Source organism: Coregonus lavaretus, assembly GCF_964263955.1.
Source record: "Coregonus lavaretus genome assembly, contig: HAP1_SCAFFOLD_1397, whole genome shotgun sequence".
NCBI classification, from domain to species: Eukaryota; Metazoa; Chordata; class Actinopteri; order Salmoniformes; family Salmonidae; genus Coregonus; species Coregonus lavaretus.
The window spans coordinates 81,343-98,719 of record NW_028164328.1 but is presented as its reverse complement, the minus strand read 5'-3'; the positions used below and the strand labels follow the sequence as shown (position 1 = coordinate 98,719).

The following is a 17,377-nucleotide window of genomic DNA, read 5'->3' as shown; positions in this document are numbered from 1 at the left end:
AGAGGAGGATTATAGAGGATTATAGAGGATTATATAGGAGGATTATAGAGGAGGATTCTAGAGGATTATATAGGAGGATTATATAGGAGGATTCTAGAGGATTATATAGGATTATATAGGAGGATTATAGAGGATTATAGAGGATTATAGAGGAGGATTCTAGTGGATTATAGAGGAGGATTCTAGAGGATTATAGAGGAGGATTCTAGAGGATTATATAGAGGAGGATTCTAGAGGATTATATAGGAGGATTCTAGAGGAGGATTCTAGCGGATTATATAGGAGGATTCTAGAGGATTATATAGGAGGATTATAGAGGAGGATTATAGAGGATTATATAGGAGGATTATAGAGGAGGATTATATAGGAGGATTCTATAGGATTATATAGGAGGATTCTAGAGGATTATATAGGAGGATTCTAGAGGATTATAGAGGAGGATTCTAGAGGAGGATTCTAGAGGATTATTATTAAGGAGGATTCTAGAGGATTATAGAGGAGGATTCTAGAGGATTATATAGGAGGATTATAGAGGTATATAGTGGAGGATTCTAAAGGAGGATTCTAGAGGATTATATAGGAGGATTATAGAGGAGGATTATAGAGGATTATATAGGAGGATTCTATAGGAGGATTATTTAGGAGGATTCTAGAGGATTATATAGGAGGATTATAGAGGATTCTAGAGGAGGATTCTAGAGGATTCTAGAGGAGGATTCTAGAGGATTATATAGGAGGATTATAGAGGAGGATTATAGAGGATTATAGAGGAGGATTCTAGAGGATTATAGCGGAGGATTCTAGAGGATTATATAGGAGGATTATGTAGGAGGATTCTATAGGATTATATAGGAGGATTATATAGGAGGATTATATAGGAGGATTATAGAGGATTATAGAGGAGGATTATAGAGGAGGATTATAGAGGATTATATAGGAGGATTCTATAGGATTATAGCGGAGGATTCTAGGGGATTATATAGGAGGATTATGTAGGATGATTCTATAGGATTATATAGGAGGATTATATAGGAGGATTATATAGGAGGATTATATAGGAGGATTATAGAGGATTATAGAGGAGGATTCTAGAGGATTATAGAGGAGGATTATATAGGAGGATTCTAGAGGATTATAGAGGAGGATTCTAGAGGATTATATAGGAGGATTATATAGGAGGATTCTAGAGGAGGATTCTAGAGGATTATATAGGAGGATTATATAGGATTATAGAGGCGGATTCTAGAGGATAATAGAGGAGGATTCTAGAGGATTATATAGGAGGATTATATAGGATGATTCTAGAGGATTCTAGAGGAGGATTCTAGATGATTATATAGGAGGATTATATAGGAGGATTATAGAGGATTATAGAGGAGGATTCTAGAGGATTATATAGGAGGATTATATAGGAGGATTATATAGGGGGGGGGTGATATAGGAGCATTATATAGGGGGTGATATAGGAAGATTATATAGGGGGATTATATAGGGGGATTATATAGGGGGGTGATATAGGAGGATTATATAGGGGGGTGATATAGGAGGATTATATAGGGGGTGATATAGCAGGAGATATAGGAAGATTATATAGGGGGATTATATAGGGGGGTGATATAGGAGGATTATATAGGGGGTGATATAGGAGGATTATATAGGGGGGTGATATAGGAGGATTATATAGGGGGATTATATAGGAGGATTATATAGGGGGGGGTGATATAGGGAGGTGATATAGGAGGATTATATAGGAGGATTATATAGGGGGATTATATAAAATGATTATATAGGGGGATTATATAGGGGGAAATATAGGAGGATTATATAGGGGGATTATATAGGGGGATTATATAGGAGGATTATATAGGGGGATTATATAGGGGGGTGATATAGAAGGATTGTATAGGGGGGTGATATAGGGAGGTGATATAGGAGGATTATATAGGAGGATTCAGCACCCAACCTGTTTATCTTGTGATGGGAGAGGAACAACAATCGCGGTCAGAAAGCATGCATGACAATGCAATGAAAATGACCAAATGGCAACATATACAGTGCCTTCGGAAAGAATTCAGACCCCTTAACTTCTTCCACATTTTGTTACGTTACAGCCTTATTCTAAAATGGATTTTTTTTTAAAATCCTTAGCAATCTACACACAATACCCCGCAATGACAAAGCGAAAACAGGTTTTTAGAACATGTATTAAAAATAAAAAACTGAAATACCTTATTTACATTAGTAATCAGATCCTTTGCTATGAGACTCAATTGATTGGACATGATTTGGAAAGGCACACACCTGTCTATATAAGGTCCCACAGTTGACAGCGCATGTCAGAACAGAAACCAAGCCATGAGGTCGAAGGAATAGTCCGTAGAGCTCCGAGACAGGATTGTGTCGAGGCACAGATCTGGGGAAGGGTACCAAAAAATGTCTGCAGCATTGAAGGTCCCAAAGAACACAGTGGCCTCCATCATTCTTAAATGGAAGACGTTTGGAACCACTAAGACGCTTCCTAGAGCTGGCCGCCCGGCCAGACTGAGCAATCGGGGGAGAAGGGCCTTGGTCAGGGAGGTGACCAAGAACCCAATGGTTGTAAGGGTTGGTGTGAGGTGTGACCCAGGTGCGGTGCAGGATAGACAGTAGGCAGTAGGCAAGGATGGTGAAACAAGGATCTTTACTGGTGGTCCAAAAGCCAGGATACAAAACAACGGACTATACATGAAAACAAATGAGGAGCACAAAGGTCTCCAAAAAACAGGCTGACAGCAAACAATACGAAATACTAACTCTGACTGGAAAAACACAATGACACAGGGAGAACACTTCTCGAGTACCTGTAACTCCGTCACGTGATCCGACACTGATACGTACTGCTTGACATCAAGGAACTAGCAGAGAAAACTGAGCAAGGGAACACAGGGAAGTGAGGGCATAAATACAGAGGTGAATCAGATAGCCACAGGTGACACCAATAGGCAGATAATTAGTCCCGACTGTGAGTGAGGAGGTGCCTATGGTTGTCGGAGGATGACACCTAGTGGGTTGCTCCGGAACTGCGACCCACTCCTGTAACAGATGATCACTCTGACAGAGCTCCAGAGTTCCACTGTGGAGATGGGAGAACCTTCCAGAAGGACAACCCTCTCTGCAACACTCCACCAATCAGGCCTTTATGGTAGAATGGCCACACGGAAGCCACTCCTCAGTAAAAGGCACATGACAGCCCGCTTGGAGTTTGCCAAAAGGCACCTAAAGACTCTCAGACCATGAGAAACAAGATTCTCTGGTCTGATGAAACCAAGATTGAACTCTTTGGCCTGAATGCCAAGCGTCACGTCTGGAGGAAACCTGGCACCATCCCTACGGCGAAGCATGGTGGTGGCAGCATCATGCTGTGGGGATGTTTTTCAGCGGCAGGGACTGGGAGTCTAGTCAAGATGAACGGCGCAAAGTATAGAGATCTCCTTGATGAAAACCTGCTCCAGAGCACTCAGGACCTCAGACTGGGGCGAAGGTTCACCTTCCAACAGGACAACAACCCTAAGCAAACAGCCAAGACAACACAGGAGTGGCTTTGAATGTCCTTGAGTGGCCCAGCCAGAGACCGGACTTGAACCCGATCAAACATCTCTGGAGAGACCTGAAAATAGCTTTGCAGCAACGCTCCCCATCCAACCTGATGTCATACCCAAGAACTCTCGAGGCTGTAATCGCTGCCAAAGGTGCTTCAACAAAGTACTGAGTAAAGGGTCTGAATACTTATGTAAATGTGATATTTCAGTTTTTATACATTTATGGGGTATTGTATGTAGATTGATGAGGAATAAGGCTGTAACGTAACAAAATGTGGAAAAAGTCAACGGGTCTGAATACGTTCAGAATGCACTGTATACAGTTAACACCCTGCTTACCGCTGAGTCTTTCTGGGTGCGTTGGCGAATGCCCCTGGCTCCAATCACCAGCTCTACTGACAGACTCCAGCCTTGCTGTGGACAAACAGTGGGGTTGCAAGTTAAGTTACATTTCAGACTTGTACAATGTCTGTCAAGTGAACCGAGAAAAAAGGAAAACCCAGCGCACGTCTAATTGTAGATTATTGTAGTGCTGGGATAGAAAAGTCAGCAGTTATGGACGAATGAGGAAGGTCCACACTTGGGTATTTGGCAGTGCATTTGAGGGTCAGGTATTTGGCAGTGCATTTGAGGGTCCGGTATTTGGCAGTGCATTTGAGGGTCAGGTGTTTCCAGTGTATCCTTGTTGTCTGTAAAGCCAGCGGCAACACTCACCACCAGTTCACAAGGGTAGACCTCTTCGCCAATGCTGAGGAAGTCTGTGAGTGTCTGGAAGAAGCGAACCACGCACTCCTCCTCCTTCAGTGCAGCATACTGCTGGAACGTCTGCTGGATCAGCTTCCGAAGGGGACGAGACTGGGACAGACCACGGCAACATTGGACAACACTTTCATAACCCTATTTTACTATGACGTCACGTGGTAAACAACGCTGCTAGCATAGAAATGATCAGAAATGATCCTTGTTGATATAATAGTGAAGTCGGCTCATTGACAACTCAATTTATGTTAGTAGAAACTTCCAATAATGTTTTTAACGATCGTGTGGATATCAAAATGTATAAATGTACCTTCATGCTGTCAATGAGCTCCTGTGGGAAGAACAGGTTCAGCCCCACGTCCTTCCTTCATTGGAGAGACCAGTTATAATCAATCAAAACAATCAATCCAATGTGATAGAAAAGTCATAGAACTGAAGGTTAGTAGAAAAAACATGTCAAATGTACATACTTACTCTAGCAATTCAAAGTTGGACTTTTTCTCCAGACCTTTAGCGTTCATGTCTTTATAAAACCTCCTGAAGGTGAAGCAGAGAGACAATAATGAAGCTCTATGGACAAACCCACTGTGATGTTGATGATGTCTACACATTGACAATACAATATCAAAGGAAAGCCCAACCTCACCTAATCTCCAGACAGCCCAGCTGCAGGGCCATCCCGTCACTGACTTTACTGGCATGATACTGCATGTAGTCACTACGCACCTAACACAGGCAATACCGAGAGAACACATTAAATCTGTCTGTAGTCACAATGCATCTACAGTATCCACACAAGGCCAAGACATCAGTGAGTTATCTTTAGATGATGAAGTTCTGGAAAGTATTAATGTGTTCTCTCCATAGTCAGAGTATTAATGTGTTCTCTCTATAGAGTATTAATGTGTTCTCTACATAGTCAGAGTTTTAATGTGTTATCTACATAGTCAGAGTATTAATGTGTTCTCTACATAAAGTATTAATGTGTTCTCTACATAGTCAGAGTATTAATGTGTTCTCTACATAGAGTAATAATGTGTTCTCTATATATAGTATTAATGTGTTCTCTACATATAGTATTAATGTGTTCTCTACATAGTCTGAGTATTAATGTGTTCTCTACATATAGTATTAATGTGTTCTCTACATAGTCAGAGTATTAATGTGTTCTCTACATAGAGTATTAATGTGTTCTCTACATATATTATTAATATGTTCTCTACATATATTATTAATGTGTTCTCTACATAGTCAGAGTATTAATGTGTTCTCTACATAGAGTATTAATGTGTTCTCTACATAGTCAGTATTAATGTGTTCTCTACATAGATTATTAATGTGTTCTCTACATAGAGTATTAATGTGTTCTCTACATAGAGTATTAATGTGTTCTCTACATGGAGTATTAATGTGTTCTCTACATAGAGTATTAATGTGTTCTCTACATAGTCAGATTATTAATGTGTTCTCTACATAGAGTATTAATGTGTTCTCTACATAGTCAGAGTATTAATGTGTTCTCTACATAGTCAGAGTATGAATGTGTTCTCTACATAGTCAGTATTAATGTGTTCTCTACATAGAGTATTAATGTGTTCTCTACATAGTCAGAGTATTAATGTGTTCTCTACATAGTCAGTATGAATGTGTTCTCTACATAGAGTATTAATGTGTTCTCTACATAGTCAGTATGAATGTGTTCTCTACATAGAGTATTAATGTGTTCTCTACATAGAGTATTAATGTGTTCTCTACATATAGTATTAATGTGTTCTCTACATAGAGTATTAATGTGTTCTCTACATAGAGTATTAATGTGTTCTCTACATAGTCAGATTATTAATGTGTTCTCTACATAGAGTATTAATGTGTTCTCTACATAGTCAGAGTATTAATGTGTTCTCTACATAGTCAGAGTATGAATGTGTTCTCTACATAGTCAGTATTAATGTGTTCTCTACATAGATTATTAATGTGTTCTCTACATAGTCAGAGTATTAATGTGTTCTCTACATAGTCAGTATGAATGTGTTCTCTACATAGAGTATTAATGTGTTCTCTACATAGTCAGTATGAATGTGTTCTCTACATAGAGTATTAATGTGTTCTCTACATAGAGTATTAATGTGTTCTCTACATAGTCAGAGTATTAATGTGTTCTCTACATAGTCAGTATTAATGTGTTCTCTACATAGTTAGATTATTAATGTGTTCTCTACATAGTCAGTATGAATGTGTTCTCTACATAGAGTATTAATGTGTTCTCTACATAGTCAGAGTAGTAATGTGTTCTCTACATAGTCAGAGTATTAATGTGTTCTCTACATAGTCAGTATTAATGTGTTCTCTACATAGTCAGAGTATTAATGTGTTCTCTACATAGTCAGTATGAATGTGTTCTCTACATAGAGTATTAATGTGTTCTCTACATAGTCAGAGTAGTAATGTGTTCTCTACATAGTCAGAGTATTAATGTGTTCTCTACATAGAGTATTAATGTGTTCTCTACATAGTCAGAGTATTAATGTGTTCTCTACATAGTCAGAGTATTAATGTGTTCTCTACATAGTCAGTATGAATGTGTTCTCTACATAGTCAGTATGAATGTGTTCTCTACATAGAGTATTAATGTGTTCTCTACATAGTCAGGGTATTAATGTGTTCTCTACATAGTCAGAGTATTAATGTGTTCTCTACATAGTCAGGGTATTAATGTGTTCTCTCCATAGAGTATGAATGTGTTCTCTACATAGAGTATTAATGTGTTCTCTACATAGTCAGAGTATTAATGTGTTCTCTACATAGTCAGTATGAATGTGTTCTCTACATAGTCAGTATGAATGTGTTCTCTACATAGTCAGAGTATTAATGTGTTCTCTACATAGAGTATTAATGTGTTCTCTACATAGTCAGAGTATTAATGTGTTCTCTACATAGTCAGTATGAATGTGTTCTCTACATAGTCAGTATGAATGTGTTCTCTCCATAGTCAGAGTATTAATGTGTTCTCTACATAGTCAGAGTATTAATGTGTTCTCTACATAGAGTATTAATGTGTTCTCTACATAGTCAGAGTAGTAATGTGTTCTCTCCATAGTCAGAGTAGTAATGTGTTCTCTACATAGTCAGAGTATTAATGTGTTCTCCACATAGAGTATTAATGTGTTCTCTACATAGTCAGAGTATTAATGTGTTCTCTACATAGTCAGAGTATTAATGTGTTCTCTACATAGTCAGAGTATGAATGTGTTCTCTACATAGTCAGTATTAATGTGTTCTCTACATAGAGTATTAATGTGTTCTCTACATAGTCAGAGTAGTAATGTGTTCTCTACATAGTCAGAGTATTAATGTGTTCTCTACATAGAGTATTAATGTGTTCTCTACATAGTCAGTATGAATGTGTTCTCTACATAGTCAGTATTAATGTGTTCTCTACATAGAGTATTAATGTGTTCTCTACATAGTCAGAGTATTAATGTGTTCTCTACATAGTCAGTATTAATGTGTTCTCTACATAGTCAGTATGAATGTGTTCTCTACATAGAGTATTAATGTGTTCTCTACATAGTCAGAGTAGTAATGTGTTCTCTACATAGTCAGAGTATTAATGTGTTCTCTACATAGAGTATTAATGTGTTCTCTACATAGTCAGAGTATTAATGTGTTCTCTACATAGTCAGAGTATTAATGTGTTCTCTACATAGTCAGTATTAATGTGTTCTCTACATAGTCAGAGTATTAATGTGTTCTCTACATAGTCAGTATGAATGTGTTCTCTACATAGAGTATTAATGTGTTCTCTACATAGTCAGAGTAGTAATGTGTTCTCTACATAGAGTATTAATGTGTTCTCTACATAGAGTAGTAATGTGTTCTCTACATAGTCAGAGTAGTAATGTGTTCTCTCCATAGTCAGAGTAGTAATGTGTTCTCTACATAGTCAGAGTATTAATGTGTTCTCTACATAGTCAGTATTAATGTGTTCTCTACATAGTCAGAGTATTAATGTGTTCTCTACATAGTCAGTATTAATGTGTTCTCTACATAGTCAGTATGAATGTGTTCTCTACATAGAGTATTAATGTGTTCTCTACATAGTCAGAGTAGTAATGTGTTCTCTACATAGTCAGAGTATTAATGTGTTCTCTACATAGAGTATTAATGTGTTCTCTACATAGTCAGAGTAGTAATGTGTTCTCTACATAGTCAGAGTATTAATGTGTTCTCTACATAGTCAGAGTATTAATGTGTTCTCTACATAGTCAGAGTATTAATGTGTTCTCTACATAGTCAGTATGAATGTGTTCTCTACATAGTCAGTATGAATGTGTTCTCTACATAGAGTATTAATGTGTTCTCTACATAGTCAGAGTAGTAATGTGTTCTCTACATAGTCAGAGTATTAATGTGTTCTCTACATAGAGTATTAATGTGTTCTCTACATAGTCAGTATGAATGTGTTCTCTACATAGAGTATTAATGTGTTCTCTACATAGAGTATTAATGTGTTCTCTACATAGTCAGAGTATTAATGTGTTCTCTACATAGTCAGTATTAATGTGTTCTCTACATAGTCAGTATGAATGTGTTCTCTACATAGAGTATTAATGTGTTCTCTACATAGTCAGAGTAGTAATGTGTTCTCTACATAGTCAGAGTATTAATGTGTTCTCTACATAGAGTATTAATGTGTTCTCTACATAGTCAGAGTAGTAATGTGTTCTCTCCATAGTCAGAGTAGTAATGTGTTCTCTACATAGTCAGAGTATTAATGTGTTCTCTACATAGTCAGTATTAATGTGTTCTCTACATAGTCAGAGTATTAATGTGTTCTCTACATAGTCAGTATGAATGTGTTCTCTACATAGAGTATTAATGTGTTCTCTACATAGTCAGAGTAGTAATGTGTTCTCTACATAGAGTATTAATGTGTTCTCTACATAGAGTAGTAATGTGTTCTCTACATAGTCAGAGTAGTAATGTGTTCTCTCCATAGTCAGAGTAGTAATGTGTTCTCTACATAGTCAGAGTATTAATGTGTTCTCTACATAGTCAGTATGAATGTGTTCTCTACATAGAGTATTAATGTGTTCTCTACATAGTCAGAGTAGTAATGTGTTCTCTACATATAGTATTAATGTGTTCTCTACATAGTCAGTATGAATGTGTTCTCTACATAGAGTATTAATGTGTTCTCTACATAGTCAGAGTATTAATGTGTTCTCTACATAGTCAGGGTATTAATGTGTTCTCTCCATAGAGTATGAATGTGTTCTCTACATAGAGTATTAATGTGTTCTCTACATAGTCAGAGTATTAATGTGTTCTCTACATAGTCAGTATGAATGTGTTCTCTACATAGTCAGTATGAATGTGTTCTCTACATAGTCAGAGTATTAATGTGTTCTCTACATAGAGTATTAATGTGTTCTCTACATAGTCAGAGTATTAATGTGTTCTCTACATAGTCAGTATGAATGTGTTCTCTACATAGTCAGTATGAATGTGTTCTCTCCATAGTCAGAGTATTAATGTGTTCTCTACATAGTCAGAGTATTAATGTGTTCTCTACATAGTCAGAGTATTAATGTGTTCTCTACATAGTCAGAGTATTAATGTGTTCTCTACATAGTCAGTATGAATGTGTTCTCTACATAGTCAGTATGAATGTGTTCTCTACATAGAGTATTAATGTGTTCTCTACATAGTCAGAGTAGTAATGTGTTCTCTACATAGTCAGAGTATTAATGTGTTCTCTACATAGAGTATTAATGTGTTCTCTACATAGTCAGTATGAATGTGTTCTCTACATAGAGTATTAATGTGTTCTCTACATAGAGTATTAATGTGTTCTCTACATAGTCAGAGTATTAATGTGTTCTCTACATAGTCAGTATTAATGTGTTCTCTACATAGTCAGTATGAATGTGTTCTCTACATAGAGTATTAATGTGTTCTCTACATAGTCAGAGTAGTAATGTGTTCTCTACATAGTCAGAGTATTAATGTGTTCTCTACATAGAGTATTAATGTGTTCTCTACATAGTCAGAGTAGTAATGTGTTCTCTCCATAGTCAGAGTAGTAATGTGTTCTCTACATAGTCAGAGTATTAATGTGTTCTCTACATAGTCAGTATTAATGTGTTCTCTACATAGTCAGAGTATTAATGTGTTCTCTACATAGTCAGTATGAATGTGTTCTCTACATAGAGTATTAATGTGTTCTCTACATAGTCAGAGTAGTAATGTGTTCTCTACATAGAGTATTAATGTGTTCTCTACATAGAGTAGTAATGTGTTCTCTACATAGTCAGAGTAGTAATGTGTTCTCTCCATAGTCAGAGTAGTAATGTGTTCTCTACATAGTCAGAGTATTAATGTGTTCTCTACATAGTCAGTATGAATGTGTTCTCTACATAGAGTATTAATGTGTTCTCTACATAGTCAGAGTAGTAATGTGTTCTCTACATATAGTATTAATGTGTTCTCTACATAGTCAGTATGAATGTGTTCTCTACATAGAGTATTAATGTGTTCTCTACATAGTCAGAGTATTAATGTGTTCTCTACATAGTCAGGGTATTAATGTGTTCTCTCCATAGAGTATGAATGTGTTCTCTACATAGAGTATTAATGTGTTCTCTACATAGTCAGAGTATTAATGTGTTCTCTACATAGTCAGTATGAATGTGTTCTCTACATAGTCAGTATGAATGTGTTCTCTACATAGTCAGAGTATTAATGTGTTCTCTACATAGAGTATTAATGTGTTCTCTACATAGTCAGAGTATTAATGTGTTCTCTACATAGTCAGTATGAATGTGTTCTCTACATAGTCAGTATGAATGTGTTCTCTCCATAGTCAGAGTATTAATGTGTTCTCTACATAGTCAGAGTATTAATGTGTTCTCTACATAGAGTATTAATGTGTTCTCTACATAGTCAGAGTAGTAATGTGTTCTCTCCATAGTCAGAGTAGTAATGTGTTCTCTACATAGTCAGAGTATTAATGTGTTCTCTACATAGAGTATTAATGTGTTCTCTACATAGTCAGGGTATTAATGTGTTCTCTACATAGTCAGAGTATTAATGTGTTCTCTACATAGTCAGGGTATTAATGTGTTCTCTCCATAGAGTATGAATGTGTTCTCTACATAGAGTATTAATGTGTTCTCTACATAGTCAGAGTATTAATGTGTTATCTACATAGTCAGTATGAATGTGTTCTCTACATAGTCAGTATGAATGTGTTCTCTACATAGTCAGAGTATTAATGTGTTCTCTACATAGAGTATTAATGTGTTCTCTACATAGTCAGAGTATTAATGTGTTCTCTACATAGTCAGTATGAATGTGTTCTCTACATAGAGTATTAATGTGTTCTCTACATAGTCAGAGTATTAATGTGTTCTCTACATAGAGTATTAATGTGTTCTCTACATAGTCAGAGTAGTAATGTGTTCTCTCCATAGTCAGAGTATTAATGTGTTATCTACATAGTCAGAGTATTAATGTGTTCTCTACATAGTCAGAGTATTAATGTGTTCTCTACATAGTCAGAGTAGTAATGTGTTCTCTACATAGTCAGAGTAGTAATGTGTTATCTACATAGAGTATTAATGTGTTCTCTACATAGTCAGTATAAATGTGTTCTCTACATAGTCAGTATGAATGTGTTCTCTACATAGAGTATTAATGTGTTCTCTACATAGTCAGGGTATTAATGTGTTCTCTACATAGTCAGAGTATTAATGTGTTCTCTACATAGTCAGGGTATTAATGTGTTCTCTCCATAGAGTATGAATGTGTTCTCTACATAGAGTATTAATGTGTTCTCTACATAGTCAGAGTATTAATGTGTTCTCTACATAGTCAGTATGAATGTGTTCTCTACATAGTCAGTATGAATGTGTTCTCTCCATAGTCAGAGTATTAATGTGTTCTCTACATAGAGTAGTAATGTGTTCTCTACATAGTCAGAGTATTAATGTGTTCTCTACATAGTCAGAGTATTAATGTGTTCTCTACATAGTCAGAGTATTAATGTGTTCTCTACATAGTCAGGGTATTAATGTGTTCTCTACATAGAGTATTAATGTGTTCTCTACATAGTCAGAGTATTAATGTGTTCTCTACATAGTCAGAGTATTAATGTGTTCTCTACATAGAGTATTAATGTGTTCTCTCCATAGAGTATGAATGTGTTCTCTACATAGAGTATTAATGTGTTCTCTACATAGTCAGAGTATTAATGTGTTCTCTACATAGTCAGTATGAATGTGTTCTCTCCATAGTCAGAGTATTAATGTGTTCTCTACATAGAGTAGTAATGTGTTCTCTACATAGTCAGAGTATTAATGGGTTCTCTACATAGTCAGAGTATTAATGTGTTCTCTACATAGTCAGAGTATTAATGTGTTCTCTACATAGTCAGAGTATTAATGTGTTCTCTACATAGTCAGAGTATTAATGTGTTCTCTACATAGTCAGAGTATTAATGTGTTCTCTACATAGTCAGAGTATTAATGTGTTCTCTACATAGTCAGAGTAGTAATGTGTTCACTACATAGTCAGTATGAATGTGTTCTCTACATAGAGTATTAATGTGTTCTCTACATAGTCAGTATTAATGTGTTCTCTACATAGTCAGTATGAATGTGTTCTCTACATAGAGTATTAATGTGTTCTCTACATAGTCAGGGTATTAATGTGTTCTCTACATAGTCAGAGTATTAATGTGTTCTCTACATAGTCAGGGTATTAATGTGTTCTCTCCATAGTCAGGGTAGTGCTTGCTGCCTACCGTACCTGTTGATAGAAATACAGCAGTGTGGTTTTGTCTTCTTTAAACTTTTCCAGGAAGTTGACTGGAATGTAGCGGACTCTCAGGTCATACCTGGGGAGAGATGACCATACCACTGCTTTAGAGTAGGAGTCTTCAACTGAACCGTATTCGTCAATACAATTATCATTGTTCCCAGGGACGGCCTGTTCAATAGGGCGATATGGGCGATGCACTGCCAAACGGGAAAAGGAAGGGATTTTTTTCCTAATCAATTATATCACGGCAACAGTAGTTATCAGTGTTCACGTCTGATCTGCCAGCCACTAAATGTCAAATCAGGCTAAAGTCGTGCTTCAAATGGCCCCGCCCGTTTTTGGGGCGATTTCAGTCAAGTTGAAAATCGCCCAGAAGTCTCTCATAGCCTGTCATGTAAAATCTATTTTTTTCAAATTTCAAAGCTTTCAATACATTCTCTATGGGTGTCTGTGGGCTTGCACTTACGCGCTTTCGTCATACGTGACGTAACCATGAACGTAACTAAGACAATAGCGGCTAGCAGCGTCTCTGTTGCGACCTGTAGTGTGGCGTTATTTTATGTTTTTAATTTGTAGACTTAGTTTACAAACATTCTGCCAACCATGGATTTCCAGTGGTTGGTTTTGGACTGATCTTGTTGATCGTGTACATACCCGCTACGAACGGACTAAATAATGAAAACGCTGCTGGCAGCGGAATCCCAATACAGCTGGGAGACTTGGCTGGATGACAGAGTCCCGGACAGAGAAGTGGAGCCGGCCGGCTTCACCCTGGTCAGAGCGGACCGCGATCCTGGTAAGAGAGCGACTCTGTACCCCGACATTGAACTGCTTTCTGTGTCATTGCGACCTTACTATCTGCCCCGTGAGTTCCCCCAATTGTTTGTTACCGTTGTGTACTGTTGATAATCACAAGTTTACTGGAGAACTGAGACCAAGTAGAGACTTTGGACAGGGTGGATATGGTATAATAAAGGCAGTTTATTCAGAGGTAAAGATATCTGGAATCGCGTGCACGGACTCGTTCGTCAAACTCTTAGGGAGAAGAGAGCCCCGAAAACATTGTGTGCAGACATTTTATACAATAAATGATGTAGGTTGAATCTAGTAGTTCTGATCTTCTGATTGGTCCTGATGAGTTGGGCGAGGTCCCCTCCACTGTTGCATTGGCTCTGAGTCGGGTTCTCTGTCTTCAAATGTTCAGCCTAAAGAGAGGGGATTTTTGTGTGTGTGTGTGTGTGTGTGTGTGTGTTTAACAGTGATGATGTGTGTGTGTGTGTGTGTTATCAGTGATGATGTGTGTGTGTGTGTGTGTGTGTGTGTGTGTCCTCAGAGCAAGAACTCGTGAGTTGGAAGAACTGAGAGACCTATGGCGTGGGTGTTGTCCTTGGCCACCTGCTGACAAGGCTGACAAGATAGGACTCTTTTGTCCATTGTTATAGGATAGGAACAGCATTGATTGAAAACAAACGCCCAACACAAAATGGGTCATGCACAAGATTTTAGTCAGACCAAGCTATAACATTATATATTTACTACGACAGTACATTCAACCAAAAGCTAATATAACAAAGGCATCAGAGATTATTTATAATCTGTCACAGAAACTGGAATCCATCTCCCCAGATCAGTCAATAAATGCTTCTGGTATTGACTTATATGCTGCCCCTGTCTTCATGTTGTTGCTGGACATATCTTTTTTAAAATGTGTGTAGGTCACCTAAATCATCAGAAAAATTGCCCCTCCTGAGAATTTTTTCAGGAGCCGCCACTGATTGTTCCTGACTACTTCCTCTCGCTCAACCTGGGCTGCGTCTCAAATGGCTCCGTATATTATCCATCATGTGCATTACTTTCTCTCACCCTCCTCTCCTCCACCCTCCTCTCACCCCCACCTCCTCCACTCCCACCTCCTCCACCCTCCTCTCACCCCTACCTCCTTCACCCTCCTCACCCCCACTTCCTCCACCCTCCTCTCACCCCTACCTCCTCCACCCTCCTCACCCCCACCTCCTCCACCCCTCCTCTAACCCCTACCTCCACCACTCATCTCACCCCCACCACTCCTGCACCTTCCTCTCACCCCCACCACTCCTCCACCCTCCTCTAACCCCCACCTCCTCTACTCCTCCACTGACACCCACCTCCTCCTCCTCACCCCCACCTCCACCCTCCTCTCACCCCCACCTCCTCCACCCTCCTCTCACCCCCACCTCCTCCACCCTCCTCTCACCCCCACCTCCTCCACCCCTCCTCTCACCTCCACTCTGCCTCCACGTGGTGACTCTCATAGCGTTGCTCCACCTCCCCCACGGTCAGGTCTGGATGGAGCCAGTGAAGCTCGTCTGACTTGAGGTGCTTCAGCAGCAGGCCATAGCAGCCTTTATACAGGATGTTAGGGCCCAGCCTACCACTGGTCAGGATAGACTGCACTATAGCCTGGAGGAGACCAGTATGGAGTCAGTCACAGCTAGAATTTGGGGGGCTAGTCTGCAAAGCTATATAGTTGGTTTAAAGTAGTGTATTCTTACAATGTTACAACTAAATAACTAAGTACGCAGTCACAGTATCTAGACAATCCCTCACCCTGATCTGCCAGGAGCTGTCACACTTGACCAGCTTGAAGTTCTTCCCCAGGGTGTTGTTGGTGGAGAAACAGACTTTGAGGATCTTGGTGGGCCCTCCCTCCTCGCTGAAGGGGCTTTGTTGTGGGCCATTGTTGTGGCCGGGGCTGGGTAGCCTCCAGGACAGGGTGGTAGTGTCTCCTTGCATCACCTCATACATTCTCAGGGCAGAGAGGAGGACAACGTTAAACTGTATTCATACCTGGGGAGAGGGAGAGAGAGAGAGAGAGAGAGAGAGAGAGAGAGGGGGGGAGAGGAGGGCAATGTCACACTGATATCATACCTGGGGAGAGGGAGAGAGAGAGAGGGAGAGGGGGGGGGGGGAGAGGGAGAGCGAGGGGGAGAGGAGGGCAATGTCACACTGATATCATACCTGGGGAGAGGGAGAGAGAGAGAGGGAGAGGGGGGGGGGGAGAGGGAGAGCGAGGGGGAGAGGAGGGCAATGTCACACTGATATCATACCTGGGAAGAGGGAGAGAGAGAGAGGGGGGGGGGGGGGGGAGAGGGGGGGAGAGAGAGAGAGGGGAGGAGAGAGAGGGAGAGAGAGGGAGAGAGAGGAGGAGAGAGAGGGGGAGAGAGGAGGAGAGAGAGGGAGAGAGAGAGGGGGAGAGAGAGAGGGGGGGAGAGAGAGAGAGGGGAGGAGAGAGAGGGGGGAGAGGAGGAGAGAGAGGGGGGAGAGAGAGGGGGGAGAGAGGAGGAGAGAGAGAGAGGAGGAGGAGAGAGAGAGGGGGGGGGAAGAGGAGGGCAATGTCACACTGATATCATACCTGGGGAGAGGGAGAGAGAGAGAGAGAGAGAGGAGGAGAGAGGGGGGAGAGAGGAGGAGGGGGGGGGGGGAGGAGAGAGAGAGAGGGGGGGGGGGGGGAGGAGAGAGAGAGAGAGGGGGGGGGAGGAGAGAGAGAGAGAGAGAGAGAGAGAGAGAGAGAGAGAGAGAGAGAGAGAGAGAGAGAGAGAGAGAAAATGGTTCGGCCGTGGCTTGCTATATCAAGCAGACAGGCATCGAGGCATTCAGTTACTGTTCTATTGAACGTTAGAATGGGCAAAACGAGTGACCTAAGTGACTTTGAGCGTGGTATGATCATTGGTGCCTTGTGCGTCGGTTCCAGTATCTCAGAAACAGCCGGCCTCCTGGGCTTTTCACGCACGACAGTGTCTAGAGTTTACAGAGAATGGTGCGACAAACAAAAAACATCCAGTCAGCAGCAGTCCTGTGGGCAAAAACAGCTCGTTGGTGAGAGGTTGAAGGAGAATGGCAAGAATCGTGCAAGCTAACAGGTGGGCCACAAACAGACAAATAACGGCGCAGAACGGCATCTCGGAACGCACAACTCGTTGATCCCTGTCACGGATGGGCTATTGCAGCAGACGACCACACCGGGTTCCACTCCTATCAGCTAAAAACAAGAAGAAGCGGCTCCACTGGGCACGCCATCACCAACACTGGACAAATGAGGAGTGTTAAAATATTGCCTGATTCGACGAATCCTGGTTCCTGTTGCGTCATGCTGATGGCAGAGTCAGGATCTGGCATAAGCAGCATGAGTCCATGGCCCCATCCTGCCTGGTGTCAACTGTACAGGCTGGTGGCGGTGG

The 17,377-nt window shown here is 40.0% G+C and overlaps 1 protein-coding gene across 1 annotated transcript in view; it reads right to left on the bottom strand.

Moving 5' to 3' along the window:
- The window catches only part of LOC311117146 (protein-tyrosine kinase 2-beta-like), a 65,859-nt gene that overhangs the window by 27,451 nt on the left and 21,031 nt on the right, over positions 1–17,377 (bottom strand). Inside the window, exons 2-9 of the mRNA XM_084192129.1 lie at positions 15,747–15,986; positions 15,421–15,599; positions 13,149–13,236; positions 4,984–5,063; positions 4,812–4,874; positions 4,648–4,702; positions 4,293–4,433; positions 3,918–3,992 (exon numbers count right to left, since the gene is read on the bottom strand). Of these exons, the coding sequence (XP_084048255.1) occupies positions 3,918–3,992; positions 4,293–4,433; positions 4,648–4,702; positions 4,812–4,874; positions 4,984–5,063; positions 13,149–13,236; positions 15,421–15,599; positions 15,747–15,944 (879 nt within the window). The 5' untranslated portion in view covers positions 15,945–15,986. The remainder of the gene's footprint in view (positions 1–3,917; positions 3,993–4,292; positions 4,434–4,647; positions 4,703–4,811; positions 4,875–4,983; positions 5,064–13,148; positions 13,237–15,420; positions 15,600–15,746; positions 15,987–17,377) is intronic.